Source organism: Durotheca rogersii (genome assembly GCF_024521655.1).
Source record: "Durotheca rogersii strain YMJ 92031201 chromosome Unknown GGS23scaffold_65, whole genome shotgun sequence".
NCBI lineage: Eukaryota > Fungi > Ascomycota > Sordariomycetes > Xylariales > Xylariaceae > Durotheca > Durotheca rogersii.
Genome location: NW_026251296.1, coordinates 14,943 through 42,883, shown reverse-complemented (window position 1 = coordinate 42,883; position 27,941 = coordinate 14,943). Strand labels below are relative to the sequence as shown.

The 27,941-nt window shown below is 45.2% G+C and overlaps 8 protein-coding genes across 8 annotated transcripts; 6 read left to right on the top strand and 2 right to left on the bottom strand.

Moving 5' to 3' along the window:
• Window positions 1-784: 784 nt before the first annotated feature.
• GGS23DRAFT_590615 (uncharacterized protein) lies at window positions 785-3,156 on the top strand. The gene is made up of 4 exons (XM_051517707.1): window positions 785-1,138; window positions 1,201-1,367; window positions 1,433-1,618; window positions 1,678-3,156. Exons 1-4 carry the CDS (start codon window positions 919-921, stop codon window positions 2,818-2,820), a joined length of 1,716 nt encoding a protein of 571 aa, XP_051367063.1. The 5' UTR covers window positions 785-918; the 3' UTR covers window positions 2,821-3,156.
• Window positions 3,157-3,609: 453 nt separating this feature from the next.
• Window positions 3,610-5,949, bottom strand: GGS23DRAFT_590612 (acetyl-CoA synthetase-like protein). The gene is made up of 2 exons (XM_051517706.1): window positions 5,797-5,949; window positions 3,610-5,741 (listed from the first exon to the last, which is right to left on the bottom strand). Exons 1-2 carry the CDS (start codon window positions 5,928-5,930, stop codon window positions 3,818-3,820), a joined length of 2,058 nt encoding a protein of 685 aa, XP_051367062.1. The 5' UTR covers window positions 5,931-5,949; the 3' UTR covers window positions 3,610-3,817.
• Window positions 5,950-13,665: 7,716 nt separating this feature from the next.
• GGS23DRAFT_474640 (Alpha/beta hydrolase fold-1) lies at window positions 13,666-15,050 on the top strand. The gene is made up of 3 exons (XM_051514252.1): window positions 13,666-14,243; window positions 14,313-14,696; window positions 14,750-15,050. The coding sequence occupies exons 1-3, from the start codon at window positions 13,855-13,857 to the stop codon at window positions 14,913-14,915; spliced, it is 939 nt and encodes a 312-aa protein (XP_051367061.1). The 5' UTR covers window positions 13,666-13,854; the 3' UTR covers window positions 14,916-15,050.
• Window positions 15,051-16,085: 1,035 nt separating this feature from the next.
• On the top strand, window positions 16,086-17,455 carry GGS23DRAFT_619745 (uncharacterized protein; the record flags this gene model as incomplete). Its single annotated transcript, XM_051521039.1, has 5 exons — window positions 16,086-16,147; window positions 16,215-16,263; window positions 16,438-16,842; window positions 16,941-16,999; window positions 17,053-17,455. 5 exons carry the CDS (start codon window positions 16,086-16,088, stop codon window positions 17,453-17,455), a joined length of 978 nt encoding a protein of 325 aa, XP_051367060.1.
• A 493-nt stretch (window positions 17,456-17,948) lies between these two features.
• On the top strand, window positions 17,949-18,336 carry GGS23DRAFT_590606 (uncharacterized protein). Its single transcript, XM_051517705.1, has one exon. It carries the CDS (start codon window positions 18,109-18,111, stop codon window positions 18,319-18,321), a length of 213 nt encoding a protein of 70 aa, XP_051367059.1. The 5' UTR covers window positions 17,949-18,108; the 3' UTR covers window positions 18,322-18,336.
• Window positions 18,337-21,413: 3,077 nt separating this feature from the next.
• Window positions 21,414-22,772, top strand: GGS23DRAFT_590603 (putative short-chain dehydrogenase/reductase family protein). The gene is made up of 2 exons (XM_051517704.1): window positions 21,414-22,447; window positions 22,515-22,772. The coding sequence occupies exons 1-2, from the start codon at window positions 21,546-21,548 to the stop codon at window positions 22,639-22,641; spliced, it is 1,029 nt and encodes a 342-aa protein (XP_051367058.1). The 5' UTR covers window positions 21,414-21,545; the 3' UTR covers window positions 22,642-22,772.
• Window positions 22,773-23,736: 964 nt separating this feature from the next.
• GGS23DRAFT_619741 (NAD(P)-binding protein) lies at window positions 23,737-25,743 on the top strand (the record flags this gene model as incomplete). The annotated part of the gene is made up of 9 exons (XM_051521038.1): window positions 23,737-24,427; window positions 24,483-24,704; window positions 24,761-24,942; window positions 25,013-25,085; window positions 25,147-25,162; window positions 25,228-25,291; window positions 25,346-25,402; window positions 25,460-25,599; window positions 25,663-25,743. The coding sequence occupies exons 1-9, from the start codon at window positions 24,393-24,395 to the stop codon at window positions 25,741-25,743; spliced, it is 870 nt and encodes a 289-aa protein (XP_051367057.1). The 5' UTR covers window positions 23,737-24,392.
• A 419-nt stretch (window positions 25,744-26,162) lies between these two features.
• On the bottom strand, window positions 26,163-27,658 carry GGS23DRAFT_590597 (uncharacterized protein). The gene is made up of 4 exons (XM_051517703.1): window positions 27,363-27,658; window positions 27,038-27,285; window positions 26,672-26,951; window positions 26,163-26,604 (listed from the first exon to the last, which is right to left on the bottom strand). Exons 1-4 carry the CDS (start codon window positions 27,403-27,405, stop codon window positions 26,348-26,350), a joined length of 828 nt encoding a protein of 275 aa, XP_051367056.1. The 5' UTR covers window positions 27,406-27,658; the 3' UTR covers window positions 26,163-26,347.
• Between the last annotated feature and the right edge of the window lie 283 nt (window positions 27,659-27,941).

Sequence of the window (27,941 nt, the reverse complement as noted above, 5' to 3'; positions counted from 1 at the left end):
GTCTATTACCTAATACTTTATTTTATAAATAGAAAATGGCTAGTATTAAGTAATCTTATTTTTATTCTTTATTTTCATTTTTATTTAATTTATTATTTTAAGAAAACTACGTTTTTAAAAAGGTTAAAACTTTTTAAAATCGTACCTGTTTTTATAGTAAGAATTTTACCTTTCTAACTGTCTTCTTTTTTTATATAAAGAGGTTCTAAAAAAGAATACTAAAAATTAACGTTTTTAAGACTTAATTAATTTAAAAAAAAAAGTTACGTAATCTTAATTATTATTTTATCTATATTATAAAGGATTAGGTAATAGACCTACTTTATTACCGTAAAAGAAATAACTTAAGAGGCCGATATAAAGTATAGTTAATAGATTTATTAATAAATTATATAGTAAATTATTAATATAGGTTTATAACCCCTTAAATCTTAAATAATTCCTTATATTACTTAGTAAAAAATCCGAAAAGTTTATATATTAATCTAATTAAGCTAATTAATTACGTAAGTAAATTTCCGAATTTTCCGATTTTTTTCCGGTTTTTTACGGTAATAAATCGTTTATATATAAACCTATATAAAATACCCGGCTCGCGAAGGGGTAGCTCGGTAGCCTATAACTCTATTCGTATATATACAAGCTACTACGAATACGATATGAAGCTATCGGGGACTTACATCAAACATACATACCTCCTCCTATTGGGGGCGTATGTGTAGACGATAAAACTGGGGCGTTCGACCGAAAAGTGGAGTTTTTTCCCAGTTGTAGCTATGCGACTCCGTACTTCTGCTGACCAGCCAGCCAATGAGATCGCCATTATTAAAGCACTGACCATTCCCCCACGTGGTCAAACGTCGGGCGGAGGAAGAAAACTTTGCCCAACATCACTGCAGCTTCACAATCGCTTTATCTATGGCCTCCAATTCTCAGGGAGGTGTTCAAGAGGCCTTGGTGCTCATTGAGAACGCCGGGTTATCTCATCCATCTGGCCCATTGCTCTCATCCTTCGTCACGGAGGCTCTCAGCCCGAGGCTGGCCGCCCAACACGTTCTGTGGACGTGTCAGACTAGTCCTGACCGAGAAGCCGATCTTCTTTCACTCGTCTCTGACTGGGCCTATATTGTCGAATCTTGTATGGCATCTACATGTATTGCGTCGTCCCCTATTCTTCGATATTGTTAACGAGCGCTCCAGTCTCTCTTCATGGCTCTCCCGCGCCCGCACCCGACGCTTCCACTCAGCTTGCCATTACCAAGCGAGATGGATTCAAGTGTTGCATTACAGGCAAAGCAGGCCATTTCTGGGATCCGCTGGTCGTTGTTCCAATCCTTCCAGTGCCCTCTAATTTGACTGAACCCGAGGTACGTGCAATCATCCCGGACGGTTACGATACAATAAAAACACAGATTCACTCGTGCCCTCTTAGCCCCGAATCTTCGATATGCTCGGCGCTTTCTTTACCCCGCCATATCGTGACTGGTGGCTCAGTCATACTCGAAACCCCGGGGACATGAGCCCGTATTATACTCACTGGCTCGTCAGAAAATCAGCCGCTGATGCCTTTTCCCGGGGCCTTCTGAGGTTAAATAGAATACAACCGTCAATGATTGAAGTGGGTTATAATCAACGCCGCATATATTCCTTATTTCATGCTGATATACTACCAAATAGTATGAGGTCCAACCAATATCCATCGGCAGCCTGGCAAACCCCATCGATCTCGACGGCTCTTATCCGCTTTTGGGTGATCACTCTCGATCCGGGACCAAGAAGGTTGATGCACGTTTTGTGGGAACCCACGCGCGACTTGCCCCGAGCATTCGGTGGCTCGATGTTGCTAAATATGCATCCTTGAACAAGCGCATTGGACCACCCCCTACGACCGTTCTAGCAAATCAGCAAATTACAAATCGGCAGTTTGGTCAAAGCCACGGTTTCTCCCTGATGGAATTTTTCAACAGCATCTGCCTCGCAGCCTGGCGCACAGTCCCGGCTAGGGCCCGAATAGCGACTTACAGGCTGTTGCAAAAGGTGGGACGTCGCATTTATGGAGCGCCCGGCCCCTTCTGCCTCGTTCAAAGACTCCCGTTCGGACTGTACCTGAAGTATTTGGGGGACCCCGATGGCTTACACAACGAGTTCAATGCCATACAAATGGTCCGCCAGTATACTTCGATTCCTGTTCCCCGACCGCTTGACATAGTCTCCAAACCGACAGAATCAGAAGACGGCTTGTATAGTCGCGACGCGTACCTTCTCACAACCCGCATACCTGGTGTTCCACTTTCCTATTGCCGGGAAATGCTATCGGACGAAGACGCCGCCGATTTTGTTGCTCAAATGCAAGACTACCTGACCCAACTTCGAGCCATCCCTAAGGCCGTTAGCCCGGAATATGCCATTTGTAATACTTTGGGTGGACCTTGCAGAGACACTCGCATCCAGGGTGGAAATCCTGTGGGACCGTTCGTGGACGAGGCGAGCTTTAGCCAGTTGCTGCGTAACCCGGATGAGCCAAGTCGCAGAGGGCACAAGATTGTCTTCACGCATGCAGATTTGAATTCGCGGAATATCTTGGTTGACCAAGTCACTAGGCCGGATGGGACTAGGGGCTGGAGGGTCATGGGGATTGTCGATTGGGAAAACTCCGGTTATTATCCCGAATATTGGGACTATACAAAAGCCTTGTTTGAAGGATTTAGATATACGCAACGATGGCGCAACGTGATGCATGAGACTTTTAGGGCCTTCGGGGACTTCTCGAAAGAGTTTGAGGTGGAGAAGAGAAGCTGGGAGGAAGGAGATTATGTTTAGATGGTATTATATAATAGGTATTTATCCGGGAGCTGTCTACAATCGTCTATCCAGAGGCGAAGCGGCGATTCTCGTGCAGCGGCGAACGAACCGGCGGAAATTGCATTACCTCGCAAAGATCAACGCCTCTCCCACTGACCAATGCGAATATGATCAGCTTGAAACGGTGGTAGCTGTAACAATCACATTTGCCAAAAGCACCGGCGGATTGCATCAGCCGCCCAAGAACAGTCATCAGTAAGATGAGCCGTGGAGTATCCCTCGCCCGGGTTTTGCACGGTTTGTGCCCAGGTATATACGAAGTATTAGAGGCCTCCCATAATTATTGCCTAAGACGTTAATAATTCCCTGTAAGGCAAAAGATGGCTACAGCTAGCCCTAGCCACCTTAGCGCTACCGCCCGGCGGCTCTTTAAATAAGTAGTAGTACCAAACTGTATTTAATTGACGAAAAGATCGAAGCGGAGGAGGAGAGGAAACGTAATCTACTCCGATTATAGCAAACAAAGTAGGATTCTCATAGATTGGCCGGAGGGAACACAGCGACGAGACAAGATTCGGGTCTGAATATGGTCCCCATGTATCTCGGATTGGTAGAGCTGGTGTACTATACGGACACGGTAAGGGTCATCAATAACGGAATTGCTTTAGAGGACGATCGACGCTAGGGCCCCGTCCGCCCGAGGAGCGGAGTATTCCCTACTACGCTGGCAAGGTGAGGCAAACAGACTCGCCTCGGTGGCTAAGCTGTATGATTTAAAGGTAGGTTGCCTGTACACTTATTGTTTGTCTTGGGTGTTTAAAGATCTGGAAGTTGAGCAAGGGAGCGGTTATAATGAACCCGGCGGGAGAGGCATACAAGGAAGTGCGGCTAATTTATCCTGGTGGTAAGTCTCATAGGCGCACGCTGCAAGTATTCGGGATTTACAACTGGATAAAGGTATGCCGGTTTCATTGAATGAATACCCACTGTGGTGAGATTATTGCCGAAACCTTCATTACTCAACAACTGCTGCTACCAACTTCGCGACGGTAGGGTTCGAGTAGATGGCTTCGATCTGAACGAGGTCCACTGGCTGCTCGGACCTAACAATGAACGCGTTGATCGCATTCAGGAGGGAGACGATTTGAAGGCTATCAAGCCTAAATTCAATCAGATCGGTACCATCCTCAAGGTCGTCAACCTCAACATTCTCAGCGAGTGTATCGTAGATTATCTGGCGCAGTCGTCCACTAGCTCGCTTCTTGGAATCGTGGTCACGGGGGGCGGCATGAGCGCTCAACGTACTTGGAGCACTGACGACGCCATTGGTAATTCCCTCTGAACAGGCTACTCCCCCTGCCGGAGACCGTGTTTCCTGTGGAGCAGAGTCGGAGACCGAAGAGCTCATAGAATAGAGCTGACTGGCGGCTGCCAGCAGTGCAGATGCAAACCGGTCGAGAGCTGCCGAAATTTTCCGCTCAACGATAGCCCCAATTGCGGAGGCCATCTTATCAGACAAGACGGAACCGTCATCTGCTTCGCCAGGGTTGCCGTGAGGCTTTCCCGGGGGGGCTGACGAAGGCACCATAGGCCCCTTCGAAGTCGGATTCAACCGAGCCTGGCGCTCGTATAGGGACCCCCACTCCGCCACGTACAGCTTGAAAACCGCATGGCGTTGCACGGTATCCTTACTCGCGCGGGGGAGAGGCTTCGCCGGGTCTGTCAGCATCACGAAACCCCTCATGATTCGGCCGTGGGCGGGACAGTCGCGGTTGGCCTGAACAATGCTTGGCCACACCTGGTCGAGGAAAGTCTGCTCTTCTGCGGCGTTCCTCGGATACTCACGTGGTTCGAGGAGGAGGGACGCCTGGAACTGGCCTTGACCTCCAATGACTGCCGACTTGACACGCGGGTTCGCCTGAATGATACTCTCCATCGTGGAGGGATTTAGCTTCTCCGCCGTGGTGAAAGAGATGATATCGTCTGCCCTTCCGCGGAAGCGCCACAGCCCTGGTTTGAGGGGATGAGGCTCGAACAAATCGCCCATAGCATGCTCTTCCTTCTGCGGGAACGTCGAGAAGACACCTTGGTGCGATTCGTACTTCCTCTGTCTCACGATGGTTAGATTGCCCAACCGGTCGCGATCGTTTCGGAATATATGACCGAGACATGGGCTCAGAGAAATGTACTCCCAGTCCCGAGGGTCGTCAAGCATCTGATGAGGAAGCAACGCCGTCTCGCAAGATCCCATCAGAGTCATCAGTCTGATCCTATGGCAGAGGACATCGCCGACCTCCTCTGGCAACATGCCGCCTCCATATACGATGAACTTCAGGCTCTGAAGCATCCTCACGCAATAGGTGTCATTGTTGTAGCAGTCGACGACAAGAGAGGGTGCCATAACGGCGCCGTAGGATTGGGAATACTGGAAAATTTGGCTGGCCAGATGAGCGGTGAGCGGCATGGGAGGGGGCAGCACGCATATCACTCCGGCGAACAAGGCGAGTCCTATCGTCCAGTTGAGACTGGCGGCGTGGAACACCGGAAGAGCGAAGAACACCCTTTTCCCTCGGACGTAGCTCAAAAACGTCGGTTTGTGGCCGAGCGACGGCAACAGAAGCTGGGAATCCATACCACCATACGACCCGTATGTTATAGGCACAGGCTTCGGGATGCCGGTGGACCCGGACGTATGAAGAATGTAGAACGGCTCATTTCTGACTTCTTCGAAGGTCTTGGGAAACGGAACGACTTCTACTAGCTCTTCGCCAAGAAAAAAGTCCAAATCCGGGGTCGTGACCTGTTCCATCGGCCAGTCTTCCAAAATGTGCCGAGCAACAGGAAGCGGTTTTTCGGAGAGGAGTAGGGCAGAACAACTGGTCCGTTTGACCAATGATATGTGAGCTTCGAGACTGTTCCGGTGGGAGGTGAAGAAGGCCCTGTATCTTCACCGTCAGCCAGGGGGGAATCTTGATGCTCGGGAAGATGGCCTACCGTGTGCCCCGCCTTGGGAGCAGCCATGACGAGAACGACGTATCGTAGATCCAGAGGTCCCAAGTAACAGAAGACCCGTGACTTATCAGTCCCGAGCGTTTGTTGGGGCCAGCGAGCACAGCGATTGACTGCATTTGCAATCGTCTTGTAGGTTATATCTTGAAAGCCATCTTGCATATTATCCGTCTTCGCGATCGAATAGAGCACCCGCCCCGGATCTTGGGCCGCGATCTCATCCAGAAGCGCAGGCGGCAGACGCTGTCCGCACCGAGGCGGCGGCGTATGCCATTCTGGCTGTGCACTCACAACTTCTCCCAGCATCGGAAACGGGGTGGTTTCTAGAACCACGATACTCAACAACACGATGCTCGATGCTCATGCCAGAGATCAATTACATTTCGCAAGCCGTGATGAAGTTCTAAAGAACTAGCTAACTAATAGGCCTAGATTCAACGCACCTCGTACGATACACAGTACGGTAAGCATGGCATACCTAGGTACAGCCCCTCGTCACTTTTGTTAGAAGGTCACCAATGCTATGAACCGTAACACTCCATGCGTAAGTGCCTCTCTCGCAGCCTTCTAGGACAACGAAGGGGTCATTACCGGCTGTGACAAGGGGATATGCTTAGAATAGGTTTAATTTAATTAATAATTCTATAGGGGGTCTCTTAGGTCCTTGTCCTTCCCCTAGTCCGTCGTCCTCTTTTCGTTTTAATATATCTTAGAGGTACCTTTATACCTTAGTACCTTTATACCTTACTACCGAAGTTATCCGAAGCTTATTTAGGACTTTCCTTAGTAGGTCGCCGAGGTAATAGCCTTGATGCTTGATATTATCCTTTTAACCTTTATGACCTAACTATTAGCGTAGGATTCTATCCCCGTATAATAATATCTTTCCTTATTAAAAAAGCTCGTCTTTAAGCGTTAGTTAGGTACCTAGGTTCGTTAGTTAGCGGGCTTATTAAGGTTTTATTAATGGAATAACTTAATAGCTTCTCTTGCTTTTTCGGTAGTAAAGTATTTTTACGGCTCCTAGGTTTAGTAGCGCTTAGCCGGCTATCCTTATTACTTTATTAAATATTTAATAACTTTTCCGGTCCTAGCGGAATTTAGTACCTTATTTACTTCGTAATTTTCTACCTTAATCGGGGCTACTTTCCGTAGGACTTAGTTAGGATTAGGTAATTCTTAATTACTAGCGCGGTAAGGTTCGATAAGGGATACGTAGAAGGTATTATAAATACGTTAGTCTTTCGGGAGTATTAGAGTTACGGCGGTAAGGGAGACGATCTTTTAGATCTTAAAGGAACCGAGTATCTTTTTATTTATCTTCTTTATAAGGCGCTTGGTTTTAATGTTACGGGCGTTTAGTATAATAAGCTATCCGACTTTTAGAGGGGGTTCTTTCTTTCGGTATTTATCTACCTATCCTTTTATCCGCTACCGTACTTTTTCTAAATATTACTTAGCTTCGTTATATATCCTAGTTATTTAATAAGTATAAAGGTTATTTCCTAGGTTCTTAGGAATACCTAATAGGAGATTATATACTACTAGGTATTATTCGTAGTTAACGTAGAAGGATAATATACTAGTAGCTATCGAAGTAATATTATTATAAGTAAATTCGGTAGTAGGGAGTAGGCTTTCCTAGTCGCTTATTTCGTAATTTACGAAGGCGCGTAAGTATATTTCTAGGATTTAATTAAATCTTTTCGTTTACTTATTTATTTAAGGATAAAAGGCGGTACTTATTCTAGGCTTAATTTCTAGGAGCTTTAGAATATCCTTTTATATATAGGAGGTAAACCGTAAGTCTCGGTCGGAAATAATATCTAAGGGGATCCTATATAGCCGTTAGTAATTACGAATAAAGATAGGTATTAAGTCCTTCGCTTTTTTACCGTCTTTCTTTAACGGAATAAAGTACGTTATCTTAGTAAAGGGATCTATAATAACCTATATAAAATCGTAGCCGTTAAATATCGGTAAGTCCGTAATAAAGTCTATCGCGATTATTTATTATGGTCGATAATATAGTTTTATAGGCTATAGTAATCCGAACGGGGTATATCGGGGTACCTTATTTTATTAGTACTCGCGATATCCCCTAACGAATTCCCTAACTATTACTTCTAGGTTAGGCTATTAAAAGTTTCGAGTAATAAGTTCTATAGTTTTATTTATACTTATATATCCCGCTACTTTAGTATCGTATTTTAATTTAGTTACTTCTTATTATAGGTCCTTAGGTATTTAGAGGCGGTTCCGTCGGTAGAGAAGGCCTTCTTAGAGCTTTATCTCCTTACCGAGTAATTTAATTAACTAGGCTTAATACTCTAGGTCTTACGTAGCTACCGTTTTAACCTATTTAACGAACTCTAGGGTTTAAGCGGGTATTAGGATATTACTTAGTCGTACGCTAGAGAGTATTACCGTAAGTAAGCCCGAATATTTTAAAAAATGCTTTTCTTATAGGACCGTCGCTATCGGCTAGTCCTTAGCTCTTCCTTTTTTAAGGCGATATTATAGTAATTTAAATAAAATATCGGCCTTCTTATTTTACTTTCCTAGGCGGTAATATATTATAAAGTAATACGAGAAGAGCTATTAAGCTTAGCGGGCTTATCGTCGATTTAGTACTTTTACCGTAGTAAAGTACGTTAGGTTCTAGTAGTTTAAGTATACTTTTATTTAATGCTAAGTACTTTCGAGATAGTATCGCTACTTTTCGAATGCGTCGACGATTATTAGTAATTCCTTATTATATATTTCGTAATTTATTTCCGCTAGGGTAAGTCGTTTAAAGAAAAAGGCTACGGGTTTTAGTCTTTTTTTTTCGTCTTTTTACGAAAGAACGGCCGAAATAACGAAGTCCGAAGCGTTAGCTTTAACGATCGGGACTTAATTAGGATCGAAATATATAAGTACCGGGGCTTTTATAAAGGTTTCTTTTAGTTCCTAAAAGGCCTTTTCTATTTCGATTTCCTATTTCTATAGCTTGCGGTTCCTTTTATTAGCGCTAATAATTAGCCTAGTTATGCTTAAAAAGTTACGTATGAATTTACGGTAGAAGTTAGCGAACCCGATAAAGCTTTAGGAGTTTTTAAGTATAGCTAGGGTACGCTAGTTAAGGATAGCTTCTATTTTATTCTTAGATATAGTAATACCTTTAGGGCTTATATTATATCCTAAGAACTTAACGTCTTACGTTCGTTAGATATATTTCTTTAGGGCTACCGCTAAATGGTTTTTTATGAGCCGTTTTAGGACTTCTTTAATTAGTTTATTATATTCTTCTAGCGTATCGGCGTAGATTAAAACGTTATTTAAATAAGTAATAATTCCTACGTTTAAGAGGTCGTAGAAGATATGGTTTATTATAACTTGGAAGGTAGCTAGGGCGTTAATTAACCCTATAGGTATAACCGTATATTCGTATAGCTTATATTACGTTTTAAAGGCGGTTTTTTATTCGTCGCCCTTCTTAATTCGTACTATATAAAAGCTAAACTTTAAATTAATCTTAGTAAATTATTACGCCGTTTAAAATAGGTTTTATAATTCGTTAATTAACGGAATCGGGTATCGGATAGGTATTATAATTTTATTTAACCCCCGGTAGTTAGCTACCGGTTTTAAGGCGCCCGGGTTCTTCTTATTTATAAATATTATAAATACGCTATAGGGGGCCTTAGATTTCCGGATTTTCCTTATAACTATTATTTCGTCGAGTTATGGTTTTAAGGCGTTTAATTATCGTCTACTTATAACATATAAGGGTCCTTACGGGGGAGTAGTCCTTAGACGAAGTTCGATAGCGTAGTCCTATAATTACCGATCGGGGAACCGTTACCCCGCTTCTTTAATTATAATAGGAACGAAGTCGCGGAATTACTCGGGTACTTACGCTAAAGCGTCCTTTTCTCGCGTAGTTCCTATACGGATCGGCCGGGGGCGGTAGTTCCGGTATTTAGGTAAGTTAAAATATAATCGTTCCTTCGTAAATAAGCCCTAGGGAGGGTATTCCTTTATTTATTACTAGGGTAGGATAGCGTCGACTTCTTCGTTTAATTTACTAACTTTCCAAGCGACGGGGTAGATATATTCGTAGTTACGGAGCTTTATTTTATTCGTATATTAAAGCCTTTTTAACGAGATTTCGGAGCCGTCGAATCTTATTAGGGTTCTTAGTTTCGAGCGTTAGTTAATAAGAAGGCGTAGCTACTTAACCTTAGCCGTATTAATTAAGGGTACCTCGCTACCGGTATTTAGTAGGACTTGTAAGGGGTATTCCTTTCCTTAGTATTTTATTTATATCGTATGGATAGGCCGTTTATCTAACCTTAGCTCGTTTAGGTTACGCTAAGGGACTCGTAGTTTCTTTACTATTAGTATTATTTCCGTTATTTCTAGCGTTCCGGGCCGTTTAGTAGCCGTAATCTTTACGTTATTTTTATCGCCCTTTTCTTCCGTTAACGCTTGCGGGGGGCGTTTAAAAATCCCGCTCTTTATCGGAATCGGATAGCTTTATAATACGGGGAAGAGTTTCCTCCTATCGTATGGTAGTATCGATCTTAGCCCTTTTATTAGGTAGTAGTTCGGGCTTCTCCCTTCCTCTTTTTCCCGATAAGACCTTTTTAAGTAGCGTAAGTAAGTTCCGTTTTTCTAAGTCCTTTTTTACGAAATAAGCTAGGGTTTAGTAATTATTCCTTTTATACCTTTAGTAGGTCTTTTTATCCTTCTTTCGTTAGTCGATAGCGGTTTAATTAATCCCGGCTAAAGCCTTTTTATTACTTATTTATCGTAAGTTCTTAGCCGGTACGGGTTTCTTATTATTTTTACCTTTACGTTCGTTTACCGGTTAGCTTAAGCGGGAGCGAGTTTCTTTTACGGGTTACCGTAGTTACTAATCCGCTTTTATATGCTCCTTTTACGAAGTAGACCCTCCTTTTCTCGAAATTCCTAGGTTAGCTATTATGTTTTCGTAAATTTAGCCGGCTTTCTTAATTACTTTAAGGAAGGCTTCGTCGCTTTCGGGAATATTATCTAGTTATAAATAAACTAGTTTTATTATTTTATCGGGTAAAGTACGGGCGATATAGTTTTAAAAGGTAGTTCCGGATTATTAAACGACGTCGTTAAGATCTATAAGCTCGGTAAGGTATTAGGAGACGTTTCCTTAGTACTTAAGTTCTTATATCTTCTTAGAGTTACGATATCGTTCGGCGGGATCTTTAAACCGCTTTTAAAATACTTAGGAATATCCTACCTAAATATCGACGACTATTAACCTTTTTACCTAGGTTATTCGTTATTAATGCTAAAGCTAGGCCTTTTCGGTAAGTATCGATTTTATTTAGTTAATCTTTTAGATATCCCGGGTAAAACTTTCTTCGTAAGTTTCGAGGTAGGATTTAACCTTAATTTATTATGGTCGGAACTTAGCTAAGTTTTTACCGTTATAAGCCGTAGGCTTAATAAGGTATACTAGGTTAATAATTATCGTAATATTTCGTCGATTATTTATAGCTTTAGTCTAGGTCCGGATTATACGTTTTTCGGCCGGGTCGAGAGACTCTTAAGGTTCCTTAGGGGCGACGAATAAGCGTCGCGGCCTTTACGGGTCCTTAGATTTTAAGCTATTCGAATTATCGGAATTCCTTAGGTTCCCTAAGGCGTTCCGCGGGGTCTATAGTAGTTACGGTAGTCCTTACCCGGCTTCTCTTAATATAAAGGCGCCTATCGCGGTATTTTAGAAACGGGCTTTTATACGCGCGGCGATACGTTTAGCCGCGGCGTTTTAAAGTACGCCGTCGGAAATGATTTCCTTTATTCTAGCCTTATTATTAAAGTATTTCCCGGTAGACGTTATCGTAATACGGGTACCCGGCGCGGGAATAGGTATCCTTATCCTCTAGTTAGTTCCGGCGATAATGGATTTAATATCCGTTAGCTTATTACTTAGTCGTCGTTATTAGTATTTCTTAATTAAATTAGCCGCGTAAGCTTTAAGGTCGTCTTTAATTAGCTAGGTTTTTTCCTTTATAGCCCCGGGAGTAAGGTATTTCTTACTAAGGATCTCGTTAATTTATTTATCCTTTTACGTAGCTTAGGAGCTAACGTCCGTTATTAATTTATTATATTTTTCGCGTAACTAGGTTAAGGCTCGTTAGTTTTATAACGCGGCGTTTCGAAGTTAGTTTATAACGGCCGTTCGTACTTTATTTTATCGGGTAAACTTAGTTACGGTTTCTTATACGTTCTAAGCGAAGTAGGTACTTTATTCTACGACTTACTTCTAGAACTTATGGATTTATATCTTCGTAGTTCGGATACCGGTAGCTTATATACCCGTAGCGGTTTAATAAAGCTACCGTAGTTATTCGTATTATTTCTTTAGGATCGTATTTTATCGGTATTTTATATCGACTTAGTTAGCTAGTATCGCTAGGCTTTAATATACTTATTTTATTTACTTATATAAATTTACGATTTACTACGGAGGATTACGTATAACTACCCCCGAGTTTATAATCTCCGGGATATCCGTTATAATTACTTCGTATTCTTAGGGTTAGTATACGACGAGGAATTTATCGGTCGGTTCGGGGATTAGTTCTAGCTAGGACGCCGGAGAGTTTCGCTATCGCTCGGCGTCCTTAGCCTTTAACTTTATTATTACGGCTTTTAATTCGTTAATCGTAGTTATTATCTAGGCTACTTTCGCTATAAAAACCGACGTTAGTCTTAGGGTAATAGTTCGCGGGAGCGGGAACGCCTACGGTTTAAGTTCTTTAGTAAAGGATCGAGGTTAATTTAGTAGCGATAGTACCGGGTTAGCGGCTTAGGCGTACGATACCGGCTTAGGCGTAGGCTTTCCTTATTATTAACTTATAATAAAGTTATAAGGGTAAGAGTAATATAAAATTATTTATAATAAGGGGATATACTTAAAATAGGTTTAATTTAATTAATAATTTTATAGGAGGTTTCTTAGGTTCTTATCCTTTCCCTAATCCGTCGTTCTCTTTTCGTTTTAATATATTTTAGAGGTACCTTTATACCTTAATACCTTTATACCTTACTACCGAAGCTATCCGAAGCTTATTTAGGACTTTCCTTAGTAGGTCGCCGAGGTAATAGCCTTAATGCCCGATATTGTCCTCCTGACCCTTATAACCTGACTGTTGGCGCAGGGTTCCATCCCCGTGTGATACCGGCCGAACTTCCCGCAATCCTGTTTTTCTTACCCGAGCGGGATTGTGGTGCTACATCCTGTGCCGGCCCCCGCTGTCTCGCGATTTGGAGCTGCAGTATTCCGCCTGTCTCGACAGCCGGAGGTGTCAGGTAACCCGACCATACCTGCTGCGAGTCTCACCCGTAGCCAGGTTGTCTGTCCACGACCACCTCGCTCTTCGCTCTTGAGGAGTCGCCCCTTTGCCGGATTCCGCCCCCCACACGGAGCCTCGCATCTCAGCCAACCATAGGTTGGGATGCCTTTGATAAGTGGCCATGCTGAGAGGGGGATACGTCGAATTACACAACTCGAGAGGCAGAATGGGTAGCGCTGGCTATCTGCCTAGTTGTCGGCAAAGGACGGAAGGGCGGCGAGGTGGGGGATGCCAAACCACGACGGCTACCTGGCCGGCCGACGCGGCCGTCACAGCATAGCGCGTCACAGCGTCACAACTTGAATCACAGGGCGGCAGCACCCCTATCAAGCGACCACAGAGTAATAAACATTCATATTAGTGTCAGGCTCAATTGGCTTCGGCGCAGTCGGTCAGTTTCGTTATGCTACCAACCGGTCTGAGTAGTCGCGGCTCATTAGCTCTATACTCCGCGCCTATCACAGTGTCTATCACAGTGTCCCGAGATACGATCTGCTAATACCGAGCAATCCACCATCTGGAGCTGCTTTTTTTTTCAAGGTAAAATGGACTCCCTTGGCATATTTTCTTCCCTTTCATCATCAGCGGAAGAACCACCAGCAACAACAGCGAGTCCCGTTTCGTGGCCTATTCAAGGCATCTATCTGTCTGATACAATATGCCTACCGTGGCCCTCCCTTCCAAGACAGACGCCCCAGTGGCGTACGAGATCTTCCCAGGCGATGCCGCCAGCAGTCTCCTTGTCGTCTGTCTGAACGGCCTCGGCCTCGCTCAGGGCGTTTGGAAGCCGACCATCGACCTCGTTCAGCAGTCGAGTCTCTCCCCGAAGCCGTGGATACTTACGTACGACCGCTACGGCCAGGGCGCTTCGGCAAGAGACCCGCGCGAAAGCTGGCCGAACAAGGATCCCGGCTACGCGCACACGCTAGACGATGTCACCGACGATCTTCACGAGTTGATTCAAACTCTGTCTCCAGACCGCTGCTCCCGCATTGTCTTCGTTAACAACAGCATAGGAGCCCACGTGGCGCGAAGATATGCGGACAGGTGATCGCTGACATCGAGCCTATATACCACATTGCTAGCGTTGCTGCTAACGGCTCGCGTCTGAGCTAGATATCCTACCATTGTCGAAGGAATCCTCTTCCTCGACTCCAACCCGGGAAACACCGACTACGCCCAGATCTGGCCCAATCCGAAGGATCCTTCCTCCGATCTGGAGAAGATGGCACCCCCGGACACCCCGCTCGGTGTGTACGAAGCCGCCTACGCAAAGATGACAACGATATTTGCGTCGGACGCCAAAAACAACGAAGGCTTCGATCGGCGGGAGATCAGAAACATCCTCCCCGACCCATCTAAGCCCAAGCTGAAGGGATCGAAGACTTCGGGTAAAGGCCCTTGGGTGACCGTCGTGGGTCAAGAGCTCGAACAATTCTCCCAGGAGGAGTCGGCTATGCTGAAGGTTCCTTTAGGCATGGCCGCGATGTATACTCAACCGTAAGTTAACGCCTGTCCCTTGCTCTATTGCTCGCTCCGCTAAGAAGAAACAGTATGTGGGAGAAGTACAACGAGGGGCTCTGCGGTCTTACCGACCCGGACAGGGCGAAGGGGCCGCTGATCGCACCCAAGTGTGGGCACTTTGTCCAGAAGGACAACCCGCCTTTTGTCGCTGAGCAGCTGGAAGACCTCATCAGCAAGGTTGAAAGTTCCCACTGACTCGGTGAAAAGCTCTGAGGGTATCCGCGTCGGCACACCAAGTTAGCATCTGAGCAGTACCCCTTTTCTATAGCTTGTGCAGTGCACACCAGTTCCGCGGCAACATAAATTCAGCGAACAATCGTTATTTTCCTGAAGGGAACAAGCACAACTCTGGCCTTCTCAGGCATGCCATCCGTGAAGGGGTCGCCCGTGGAAGGGTATCTGAGCTTAATGCCATAATGCTCCATAGGTTCTTATCATTAAGAGTAGCCTTAGCTTTGCTTTTGCTACCAAGTGATATTCTCTCTCTCTCTCAAAAAAAGTAGCCCGCCGATTACCGACAGCTGGAGAACGGGAACCTGTACGAGTGCTGTGGCACGACACTGTCTAACAACACGTCGGCAGGCTCGGGGTGTTGGGTACACAGAAGCCTTATGGAGGAGATACGTGCCAAAATCATGTCCCACCTCACCGTTTCCGCCAAAATGTAGGGGCAGACGGGCCGACTTCTCTTTCAATCCCGTATGGTGTAGCACGCCACATAAGGCTCGCACTTAACTTCGTATTTATCCCCCTTACTTCCAATGCGACGCCCTCGTGGCAGTTTGGAGAACCCACAACAGGAAGAAAACGAAGAGTTTATGCGACGAGGGAATCCTGCGGTATGGGAAGGGGGGGGAGTTTGTGCTCCGAACCGCCTCCCCCCTCCCCCTCCCCTCGCGGCAGCGCGCAAGCTACCTACCTACCTACCTACCTCTCATCATGATAAGAATAGAAGCATACAGTGCTGGTGCGGCGCAAAGCCAGCCTTGTATTGCAGCAAGGAAATCGTGTAATAGACCTCATCCGTGCTTCTCACCACATCTGGACACTGCCTCCGTGCGCCCGCGTAGTATGCGTGAAATAAACAACTCTATGGCTGAAGCCACTCGCCTTCTGCTTTCTGTCCAACGGCACCCAAGCGAGAGTGAGTGGTACAGCACAGTCTCAGACGTATTAGTAGGGCCCCAGCGAGAAGTGTCCGCCACCGGCAGGAAGTGGTAGGAGGCTTCGACGATGGCAACCAGATTCTCCCTCCCCCTCCCCCCTCTCCCCCGAAATTCTTTCAGCTGCAAAACGCCTCTCTGAGCCCTGTGTGATCTGTGATTATTAATAGGCAGGAGGCCATACGAAGCCATCACGTTCAATATGGGAGCCCCGAGACTTAGCATCCTGATACGCGATTCTCCGACTGAATCGGCCATCACACAGTGAGTGTCTACCCTTCCTAAGACCACTTCTTGCCGCGCCTGTCTCCTGCTCTACCATGTCGGCAAGGCCTCAACCTCCCCCTGATGGAGACATCGATATCGGCTGGAAACTGGAAGTGGGCACAACAGTGACGTTTATATGTGCCGCTATCGTGATCGCGCTTCGATGCTTCACACATTGGAAGTACACTCAAAGAGGATGAGACGACTACCTGATGGTGTTCGCATTGGTGGGTGCTCCCCGTCCAGGATTCTTGGTGGTCCCCTGTAAAGGCTCACGGCCCTCGCAGGTCCAGGCTCTTCTCGCCACCATCATCGATTTCGTGGCTACGGATCATGGTCTCGGCCGGCATACGTACCTCACTTACGAACAAGCGGTAAATCAGCAATATTACAGTCTTCTCGCGCAAGTCTTCTGCGTAAATGCTTTGAGCTTTGCGAAGCTGTCCATCGTCGTGTCGTACATACGAGTGCTTCGTGGCTCGGGGAACCGCCTCCACCGAGTCTTGCTATGGACCGTAGGCATCTCGGTCCTTGTTGTCAACACCGTTGTTATCATCACCTTCTATGTTGCGTGCAACCTGACTGAAAAATCGTGGGATCTTCTAACCCCGGGTACATGCTGGACCATGAATACCAGACTTGCATTTCCTCTTCTTCAAGGAGCTGAGTCGTCTAACTTCGCAAAGCCGCCCGTAGCCGCTAGTATCCACGTGGTCTAACTTGCTCTTAGCCTTTTCTTCCTTCTCTGACCTTTTCCCTGGCATCCTCACTTCTCTTCTTCTTACACAAGTTGCAACTTCGGAATGGAACCAAGGTTCTCGTCTTTGGTTTGGTAGATCTGGGCACATTGTGAGTGTAGCTCCGCGGTATCCCGGCGGGTTGGCGGACTGACTACTGGACAGGACCGGAGTGTTTGCTATGACACGAATCGTTGAGACAGGCCCTCAGCTTCATATCCCTGCCGCCCCCGGGCCCGATATGTCGTTCAGCATCGTCCTGGGTCTTATGTGGTCCGGAATGGAGAGAAACATCGCGATTATTATTAGAAGCATACCCGCGCTGAACCCGCTTGTGGGACTAGCTACCAGACTCGTCAAGCAGACCTTGGACTCGTCGATATTGAGACTCCGATCGGTAAGATCTCACTCCCATCAGCCGTCAGACATCCCGCCGTCCCAGAAGCTGCCCGATGATGACAGTCGACGACGAAACCACGTGACTCGGGGAAACCCAAAGACAGGTGCGGCGACATCCAATACGAGCGAGGGATATATCTTGCCTAAGCAGAGCCTAGAAAGGGAGTGATAGAGAATTGCGCTTAGAAGAGAGCTTCGGGATCTGATTTACACCGGTCCTATTTTTGGGCATGATTCGGAAACTCAGCCGGAACTGTACTGCTACGTAGTTTCGTATATAATACATAGAGCGCTGCGGGAATGATAATTGGGGAAGACTATAGAGCATCTAGAATTTAACGGCCCCAGATCGGCACGGTGGAGAACTTGCTTAGGACTGATACGCTACACATATACTGTACCTACAACAAATCTCCCAAGCACGGTACCGAGGTGAAATCCTCCCACCTTGCCCCCAAAGTTCCATCCCCTGTTGAGAAGAAAGGCAGCTGAAAAACAAAACGTCCAGACCACCTCCCTTCCTTACCGACAGAGAACACCACGATCGTTCTAGCCCATACTATATCTCGGCGACGAGACTCTAATTGGGCTTATACGGATCGCGGGAGGGAGCAGCTCAGTGTGAGGTACAGTGACCATGGCGTTCTCGTTCTTTAGAGGGGCTGTGATGGCCGTGATTCTCAGGTTCTCGGCCTCCGAAACGGAGAATCTAACAGAACCGCCGAACTGCTTTCAGGTCATCGAAGCCACCGGTCTGCTGTCAGTTACAGCAAATAGTATACCTGTGCGCACATATCCATATACAGGTATGTACTATAAGCGATGTCGGTAGGCCAGGTTATAGGCTACCTAGGTGCTCAGTACATCAAGGCCCCGGCGGTGGCCTTCTATCAAAAGACCGGCGTCCTCTTGTTCTCGGCCGCTGACTATCATATGCCCCCCGATTTCAAAGGCTGGGTTCGCGTCTCCTTTGCCGTGGAGCCCGAGAGGCTTACCGTCGCAATGGACAGGCTGAAAACAGCCTACCAGATATAGATGTCCCGCGGGCCGTCAACGCAGAAAGAGATACCTCAAAATAATGCCTATAAAAGAAACCCCGGTGACAACAAACTCATCGTAAAAGTCGGTGGGGCGTTTTGATCAGACCTCGATGTTGCTAAACAGGAGATATTAAAGAGGGATGATATTAGATGACCGGACTTCTAAAGCCCTTATTCCTCCGACCTTGATAAAACTACCTTAACAGACCGCTAAGCTTGCCTTGCTGTATTATAGAAAATATATGCTACAACTGTTAATATTTAAGGGTTTTTCGCACGTCCTTCGGTCTGGGTGAATCCGCCTCGAAATCAGTTTCGCCTTATCAGGATACGAAGGAATGTTATCGCTGAATAGCTCCTGCCGGTGGTCATGCTGTCGTCTTGACCGGTTGTGGGCCGGGCTCGCTCGCATTTCTCCACCCGGAGGGCCTAAATCAGGACAGCGGAGATAAGTTTAGTGTTGAAAGCACATTATGTTGACGACGAGGTGCGCTCGAATGCAATGTAATAACCAAGCTTGTTCGAATTTAGGTCGTGCCGTCGAACCCGCAGGAAGAGCGCGCGAATAGCCAGTTTCACTATTAGTAGCATTCGTTGGGCAGTATGCCCAATCTGCAATAAGCCATTTGTGCCAGAACCTAAGCACCTTGTCTAAGAGATCTTAGATATCTGCGGGCAGGCCTTAGTAATCCGGTTTGATTCTTTATGGCGGAGAGTTCCAGCCGCCATTTTTTGCTATTGCATTTAGGGCTCTTATGATCACTAAGATTCTCGGCCTTAACTCGTTGGGCTGAAACAGATTTTTGGTGACATCTACGGTGCACCATTAGTGCGTATCCGACAAACCGATTTTCGGAAATCGAAAATCGGTTTTCGCGAATTGAAAATCGACCGAAACGTAAAAGTGGGGCTACCTTATTGACCTACCATAAAAGTCATCAACTTTAATTATATAGTATTAAATCAATTAAAGAGATATAATTAAACGAATTTTTTATATTTAAATAAACGAATGCTTAATATATAGGGGTATATAGGTTATATGTTACGTAATATAATATCTAAAGAATTATAGATAGTTAAAAGCAGTTGATATTATAAAAGTTATTAACTTTTATAATATATAATAACGTTAATAAAGAAGATATAATTGTGATTTTTCAATATTTAAATAGATGAATACTTAATTTATAAGTAATTATAAATTATTCCTTATATGGAATAAGGTTTATAAAGAAAAGCGTAACTAAAGTAGATTATTATAATAAAAGTTACTAACTTTAACCTTATATTGATAGATTAATTTAAAAGATAGAATAAAAACTATCTAATATTTAGATAGAGAAGTACCTAACTTATAAACAGATATAGATTATTATTTATATAATATAAGGTTTATAAAGAAAAACGTAATTAAACTGGATTATTATAATAAAAGTCATTGACTTTAACCTTATATTTCTAAGTTAACTTAAGAGATATAATAAACCTTGTTTAATATTTAAATAATAGATGGCTTCATTAATGGTTGAATATAAGTTATTATTTATATAATTTATTATTTAAAGATAAAACTATTAATAAAGATGAATGGTTTAATGAAAGCTATTAGCTTTAATTATATATTATAAAGTTAATTAAAGAGATATGATTAAAATAATTTAGTATTTAATGTAAGAAATAAAGAAATAGTTTATATGTATATATATATATATATTAATATTTACTTTATAAAAATTCATATATTTCTAATTTAATATTTACTATGTAATATATAATTATCAATTTAACTTTTACTTCTGTTATTTTTACTAAAGGCCTTTCATTTAAATCAATATATTATATAATACTTATCTTAAAGATAGCTATAATAGATATTTATAAGTTTTATGAAATTCTTTTTATTAATATTATATTATACTATATTATAAAAATAATAATAGTATTATCGTACTTTTTAAATATATATATATATATATATATTCGTACATATATCATTATATATTATATAAATGATATATATATTTATACATAGATTATTTAAACATGAAAAATTTAATATATTTAATTTCATTATTAAAATTAACCTTTTAATATAGTATTAAAATTAGAAACCTTTATTAAAAGCCTTTTCTTTATTTAAATCTTTATTTATAAATATTATATTATATAAGTAATAATATATACATTAATGAACTGTTTATTGAATTATTATATTTATTTCATTATATCTCTTTAGTTAGCTTTATAATATAATGTTAAAATTCTTAACTTTTATTAAAATAGTTTTATTTTATTTACGTTTTTACTTATAAACGTTATATTATATAAATGATGCTCTATATTTATTTATATATCAAGCATTCTTCTATTAAAAGACTAAATATATATAATTATATTGCTTAAATTAATCTATAAATATAAGGTTAAAGTTAGTAAGTTTTATTATAATAATCTACTTTAGTTACGTTTTTCTTTATAAACCTTATTCTATATGAGAAATGATTTATATTAACTTATAAATTAAGCATACATCTATCTATATATTATATAATTTTCATTATATCTTTTAAATTAACTCTATGATATATAATAAAAGTTGATAACTTTCATAACATTAACTATCTTAAACTACTTTCAATTCGTTGAATATTATATTACGTAATATATAACTTAAATACACCTATAAATTAAGCATTCGTTTATTTAAATATAAAATCCATTTAATTATATCTCTTGAAATGATTTAATAATATATAATTGAAGTTGATGACTTTTTTAGTAGCTCAATAAGGTGGCCCCATTTTTACGTTTCGGTCGATTTTCAATTCGCGAAAATCGTTTTGTCGGATACGCACTAATGGTGCACCGTAGACATCGGCTTTTTACTGCACGCTCTGTCGCTATACCTATGCCAAACCTCTCCCTTACGCCCCCGACTTGATACCTTGTTACGCTTAGAAAGAGGGGAAGAGGTGATCTACACGGTCCAGACCCTTGGCGGGGCGCCGTAATTAAATGATTTACCTAGGTTTTTTAATGGCTCCGTTTTAAGAAAAACGGTCGTCCGGCTCCATTACAAAACGAAAGACAGGTGCTTATAAATGGAGGGCAGTTGGAGTGAGGAGAATTGAAAAGGGTGGTAGGCCCGCACACTGCTCCGATAGGTAAGTCATTAGACGCGGTCGTGCCGCATGTTCGATATCGCGACTAGTCATCATGTCCTCCGAGCTCGAGAGCCAAGCTTGGTTCGAGTCTACGTTTATTGGCTTTCTGTTCCGACAGTTCGCCACACCGAAGCCGTTGCCCCCGGGCATCCGACTCACGGATCAGGTCGCCGTCGTCACGGGTAGTAATGTAGGCATAGGATTCGAGGCATCTCGACACCTCCTGAGCCTTGGGCTCTCTCATCTCATCATGGGTGTCCGCTCGCAGTCCAAAGGGGAATCGGCGGCAGCACAGCTGCGCAAAGAGTTTCCCGCTGCCGCCGTATCTGTCTGGATCCTCGACATGCAATCCTACGACTCTGTTCGCGCATTCGTGGATGAGTGCGCGACGTTGCCGCGCCTTGACGCCGTAATTCTCAATGCCGCACTGATGAACATTTCCTATCGAACTGCTGCCACTACGGGGCACGAGCTTACGATGCAAGTGAACTACCTGTCGACCGCACTTCTGACCACCCTCCTCCTGCCCGTTCTCAAAGCCAAGAAGATCCCCGGGGCTCCGCGGCCGCCGGTGATCTGCGTGGTCGGGTCGGACTTGGCCTATCGGGTGGATGTCGAGACCAGAGGTTCTCTGCTCCAGCACTTCAACACCCCCGAAGGCTTCGGCCAGTTTCTCTGGTACGGAAGGTCTAAGGTGCTGCTCACCTTCTTCCTCACCAAACTGGCCGAGTTCGTCAACCCCGATGATGTCCTCGTAAACATGCCAAACCCCGGCACGACTAGGGGCACCGCCTTCTTCCGCGAGTTCTCGACGCTGGTTACCAAAATCATAGCGATTGGCCAGTTTCTCATCGCCAGGCCGGCAGCCACGGCAGCCACTACATATCTTGACGCTGCTCTCGTTCGTGGCAAAGAGAGCCACGGGTGTTTCGTCAGTGACTGGGCTATCAAACCGTGAGTACCCTCTTCGTGCGTCACAATTTCAGAGCCTCTTGAGTGCCAAGGTGCTGACCGTCAACAGGTACCCGCAATTTTGGTACACGGCAGAAGGCAAGGAGTTCGGCGAGAAGTTGTGGGAGGAGACCATGGAAGAGCTCAACTTCGCCGGGGCATCTAAGGTTATACAGGATATGAGTGCGTCTCGATAGTCTCGCAGTTCGCTGGGGAAATGTCCATATAATTTAATTGAAAGCTACGGTGCAGAATGTCATAGCCGGCGAATCCCAGAATCGTAGCAAGCCGTAGGTAATTGTTGTCCTAGCATCATCCATTAAGCCCTAGGTCTTGTGTCATAACTTTTTCCAACTAGCACTGGCAGCCATCCCGCCATTTACACCCTCATCAACGATCACGACAACGAACTTTTAGCCAATTAATACGTTATTCCTCAGAGAGGCGTATTAGATGGCGTATTATGCGTCGGCTGATTCCTTCTGCGAATGCAGCCGAACCTTATTTGAGCGACGGGGATGACGTCCGCTTTGTTGTCCACGATCGACTCTAACGATAAGGGTCCATATTCTACGTATTATCGTACCGCCCGACCTGCATTCCTGACGATCTGAACATCGTATGCGCCGGCGTTGCGGATAGTACAGGCTTAACTGGCTCAAGATCTTGGTGAACAAACGAGAGCAATCCATTAAGTCGTTACTGCACCGAGAGTGTAGTTAATGAGATAGGTGGCTTCTACGTCGGCTCTATGTTGGACTGACAGACTGACGAGTGCCTGCTTGTCTTACGTTCGCTTAGAGCCTCGGAGACGGGGAGACGTAAGAGGGCCAGAGTTATTCCGTCGTTCCAACCGTTTGTTCCATGCATTCTGTAAGCACACTTGCCGCAAATCCACCGTGTTGTCTTATATGCGTATCTGCGTTCATCACAGAACATATTCGACCCGACAATTCATGTCCACCCTGTCCCCCCCGTCTTTGATTTGCTCACAACGCTGCATTGAGACTGTCCGTAAGATGGAAAGATTGGCCAACATACCCCGTCAGCACAGATGTACGATTACCCTGTATGATCACCGCAAGGGCTACCAGGATGCACAGAGCCACCCCGTCACAGCCCAGTCCCGTCCCGACGAGACGATAACCCCACACAATAAGCCCACCTAAGCATCGGGACGGGGGCAGCGCGGTTCAAGTCTAGTCGAACCGCGTAATATCGCGACAACCAACCCCACACGTGTACGACTACAGAGTGCGTACTACCTCCGACGCCGGGACTCTCTATCACACGCCTTCGTTCACCCGAATCGGGGTATCCCGCGCCCCAAGCTTACGCCTTTCCGCCCGAAGACTGGGGTGAGGCTCTGCTTTACTACATATCAAGAACCCCACACCGGTGTCGGGTATTGAATTATGCTACTCGGGGTGAACAGAAATAGACAGTTGGCAACCTGCGGTGATGTGAAGACCTTTCGTAAACATGAAACGCGGGGGCTTGCAGCGTTCATAATGCTCTTGTGTGCTTATCACACACCACTCCATCATTGGAATGCTCGTAAGCCGCAGCATATAGGGTGTGATCGAAATCGAGCGTATCGCCAACAGAAAGCTATGCTCCCGAACCCCCCCCCCAACTCCCTCTTTTTCCCTCCCCGTTCCCGACTTTTCCCCTGCTCTGGTTATGCTATTAACACAGACATGTAGACAAGACTTGAACCTGCTCAGTGAAATAACTTCCTAGCAGAGTAATCATGGCTTAACCAATATCCCGAGGATATCCATGTATCGAAGACGGAAACGTGCTTATGCGCCATTAACTCGCCGTATGACGCGGCTTCTGCCATTTACTACTACTTCATGCTCTCCTTTCTGAGGACCTGGACATCTCGAAATTACCGACTTTAATACTCGACATTCGATTTTGCTTCTGGGTTGCGTATGTCGATATGGCTCGCAGTCACAAATATGCTCTCGTCACTGGGTGTGTGACTGGTACACCTCCACCCCTCCCCGCGCGTTTGCTAACGGCAGAATAGATGCGGCCAAGGCGGGATTGGCGAGGCACTGGTCACCGAGTACACACGCCGCGGCGTCCATGCCATAGCTACGGTACTGCCCACAGAGGCGAGCGACCATCTGACCAAGGCTGGCATTACCTTCTTCCCTCTCGACGTTACCGTCGAGGCCTCGGTCACACAATTGAAGGCTAGCGTGCAAGAGTTGACGGGAGGATACTTGGATGTTCTCGTGAACTGTGCGTACGTGCCATATTCTACCCTCGTGCTCGCAGAGGGTAATAACTCCGAGGTATTAGTGGCATAGCATACACCATGACAGCCATCGATACCGACGTTGTCGCCGTGCAACGGATGTTCGATATCAACGTGTTTGGGCCCATGCGCATGGTGCATCACTTCCATGGCATGATTATCAAAGCCGCCGGCGCCATCGTGAACATCGGGTCTATTGGCGGAGTCATACCATATCTATACGGAGGTAAGAGCTGATCTCAATATCTCTCCGCCCTCGCACGCGGCAATGGTTTCTTCACTAAGTAGTCTATTAGCATCGTACAATGCTACTAAAGCCGCGCTCCATCACTGGTCGAACACCCTCCGTGTAGAGATGTCGCCCTTCAAGTAAGTCCCTCCACTAACAGGATCTGCGTTAGTATTACATGGCTAACGGTGTCAACATCAGTGTCAAGGTCATCACGGTGAGTCTGGAGGATCTTTTTGTTCGGTAAATAAATCGTAACAAGCTAACGAATATTTCCGAAAGGTCATCTCAGGGGAAGTGAGCACGAACATCTTGAAGAACGACGCGCATAGGGCGCTCCCAGAAGGTCTGCCCCTAGAACGGTGACTCCCTCAGTTTCTCGCTAACGTCGAACGACTAGGATCTTATTATTCTCCTCTGGCTGAGAATTTCCGACTGCACGTCACACGAACTCCAGGTAGGTTACTCCACAACATCATTCCCACCGTCCGAAATTTGCTAATACACTTTGCAGCTGGTGCTACGGATCGCTTCCAGTACGCCACAAACGTTGTTGCTGAGAGCCTCAAAGCGTCTCCTAGCGCGTGGTTTTGGTATGGAAGCTTCACTCGCATGATTCGTTTCCTCGATACCTTTGGCTGGCGAACTGTCTGGGTACGTACGCCCTCTGCTCTCCCGCTTTATTCGATTCCGGACGTATAACCAACGGCTCTACAGGACTCCATGCTGTGGGGGATGTTTGATCTGGGGAAGCTGAAGCAAGCGTACGAATCCGAAATTAAAAATAAACGGGATTGAGTACGTATAATTGGTTGAATGTACAGTCATTGTCTACACCAGGATTATTCAGAGTAACATACCCTACTCCAGCAGCATTTACTCGTATCCTTAGATGCAGCTACAAATTTCCAAGTTCGAATATCCATATATCAACCCTCATAATATGCTATTGTTCAATGTTTCTACACGCAGGATCTCTCATCCCTATTATATGCCTGCTCGGCATTCTATCGATGAGGGAATAACTCCCCTTCTCCTGGTCGAGAGCCTAGATATTCGGGTAATTTCAATCTACATCGTATAAACCTGTAGGAACAAAGTAAAATCTGACGGTCTGTGCGTCTTGAGACAAACTAGATATAAATCCCACCCTCGTATAATACACAAGTCGCTGGGGCGATATGCTGGTCCATAATGTCGGCTTTCATTTGTTACTTGGCTCTTCATGGTGGCGGTTGTATTGCAGCAGTGTGCCGCCTCTATACACGAAATGTGACCCTACACAATCTTGTATTCATGGCTATCGTAGATCCTCGATGTGTTGCCTCAATGCGTAACGCGGGCGTCCCCAGAGGCTGACCCGGTCTGACCTATCACTACCGCTGAGACCTACATGTAAGCACTATCTCAACGCCGTAAGCGTCGTTCCGCCATCGACAACCAGGCTGCTGCCGGTCATGTAGCTTGATCTAGGACTACACAAGAACACAACGGTGTCCGCCACTTCTTCCGGCAAGGCCATCCGACCAATCGGCACCGCAGCGGCTATTAACTTGGCGAGATCCTCCGTGCCGTTTATGGCAGCCTGCACCATGGGGGTGTCTGTCCAGGACGGGCAGACACAGTTGACCCTTATTCCGTAAGCTGCGTTATCAAGAGCTTAGGTGACTCGCGTCAGCACGATATCTTCACGATACTAGCCGGTGGCTCGGAATGATAGACTCACCGCTGTTCTTGGTCAAACCAAGCACTGCATGCTTAGACGTAGTATAAGGAAGAATCCCGGGTGAGGCAATCAATGAGGATCCCGAACCAAGGTTAACGATGGAGCCTCTTGTTGGTCCTCGGCCGGGAGAGGTTGGCGAAGCGGGCAGGAGTTTCTGAGAACGCATCACTATGGAAGCCTCCCGCGTCACTAGGAAGGTCCCTGTAGCATTGACGTCAAGGAAGCGCCGGAACGCGTCCGACGACGTGTCTGCGATGTCAACTGCCTGCTCAACTCCGATCTGAACCGCATGCAGGTCAGCAAGCACCCACCGAGGTGTTTCTGGGTGCAGAATCCGTCGCCCTATGTGGCGTATGAGAGACTCACCCCGGCGCAATTCACACAGTAGTCGATCCGGCCGAAGATCCGAACCATCTGACCAAGAGCATGGCGAACCGAATCCTCTTGGGTCACATCGACCTCGACTGCCTCGGCGTGGAAACGAGCGTTTGTAGCGACGGCACGACACTCGGCCACAACATCCCTTGCCGCGCTGATTGCTAAATCTGCGACCATTACTCCAGCGGCGCCGTCTTTGGCAAGAAGTATGGCGGTAGCCCTTCCGATACCGCTGGCTGTAAGGGAATTCCTTCAGTCAATATCATCAAGTATCCGCGTTGGGTACTTCGGAGGATCCCCGAATTGCACTTACCTCCACCAACAACCAAGGCATTTCCGAAGATTTCCATTTTCATGAGGCTTTAATGTTAGCGGCAGGGTCGTGAGGGAAAGAAGACTTGCGTGCTATCGAGGCTGACAAGTGGCTTAATTTATGCTCCGGCATACTGTGCGAGAGGAATGATTAACTAGACAAAGTCTCAATCATGCGAGTATCAATCCGATCCGAGGGATAATTATAATACGTAAGTCCTCGTGTTATTTCTATGCCGATTGGCTTTATTAAAAATAGGTAAAGCCTACGAGATTGGTTCTACTTGTGCGTATCCCCTTGCCCTTAGCCTTCGGGATAGTACCTAATATAGTTACAACGCAATGTGATTCAATGATAATCAACCAGAGAGTATACAAGATATACTGACGGCAGGGGTATCTTCAAATATAATCGGATAGTCGCACCCCTATCCCTAGTCAACTACTACCCATCCTGACTGTATTATAATCCCAAAGGAATAGCAACGCCGAGGGTTAGACATGAAGACAGAAATGTGCCGATGCTGCTGTTGAATAAAAGACGCAGGTAATAATCTTAACGGCGCCACGTAGATCGTTT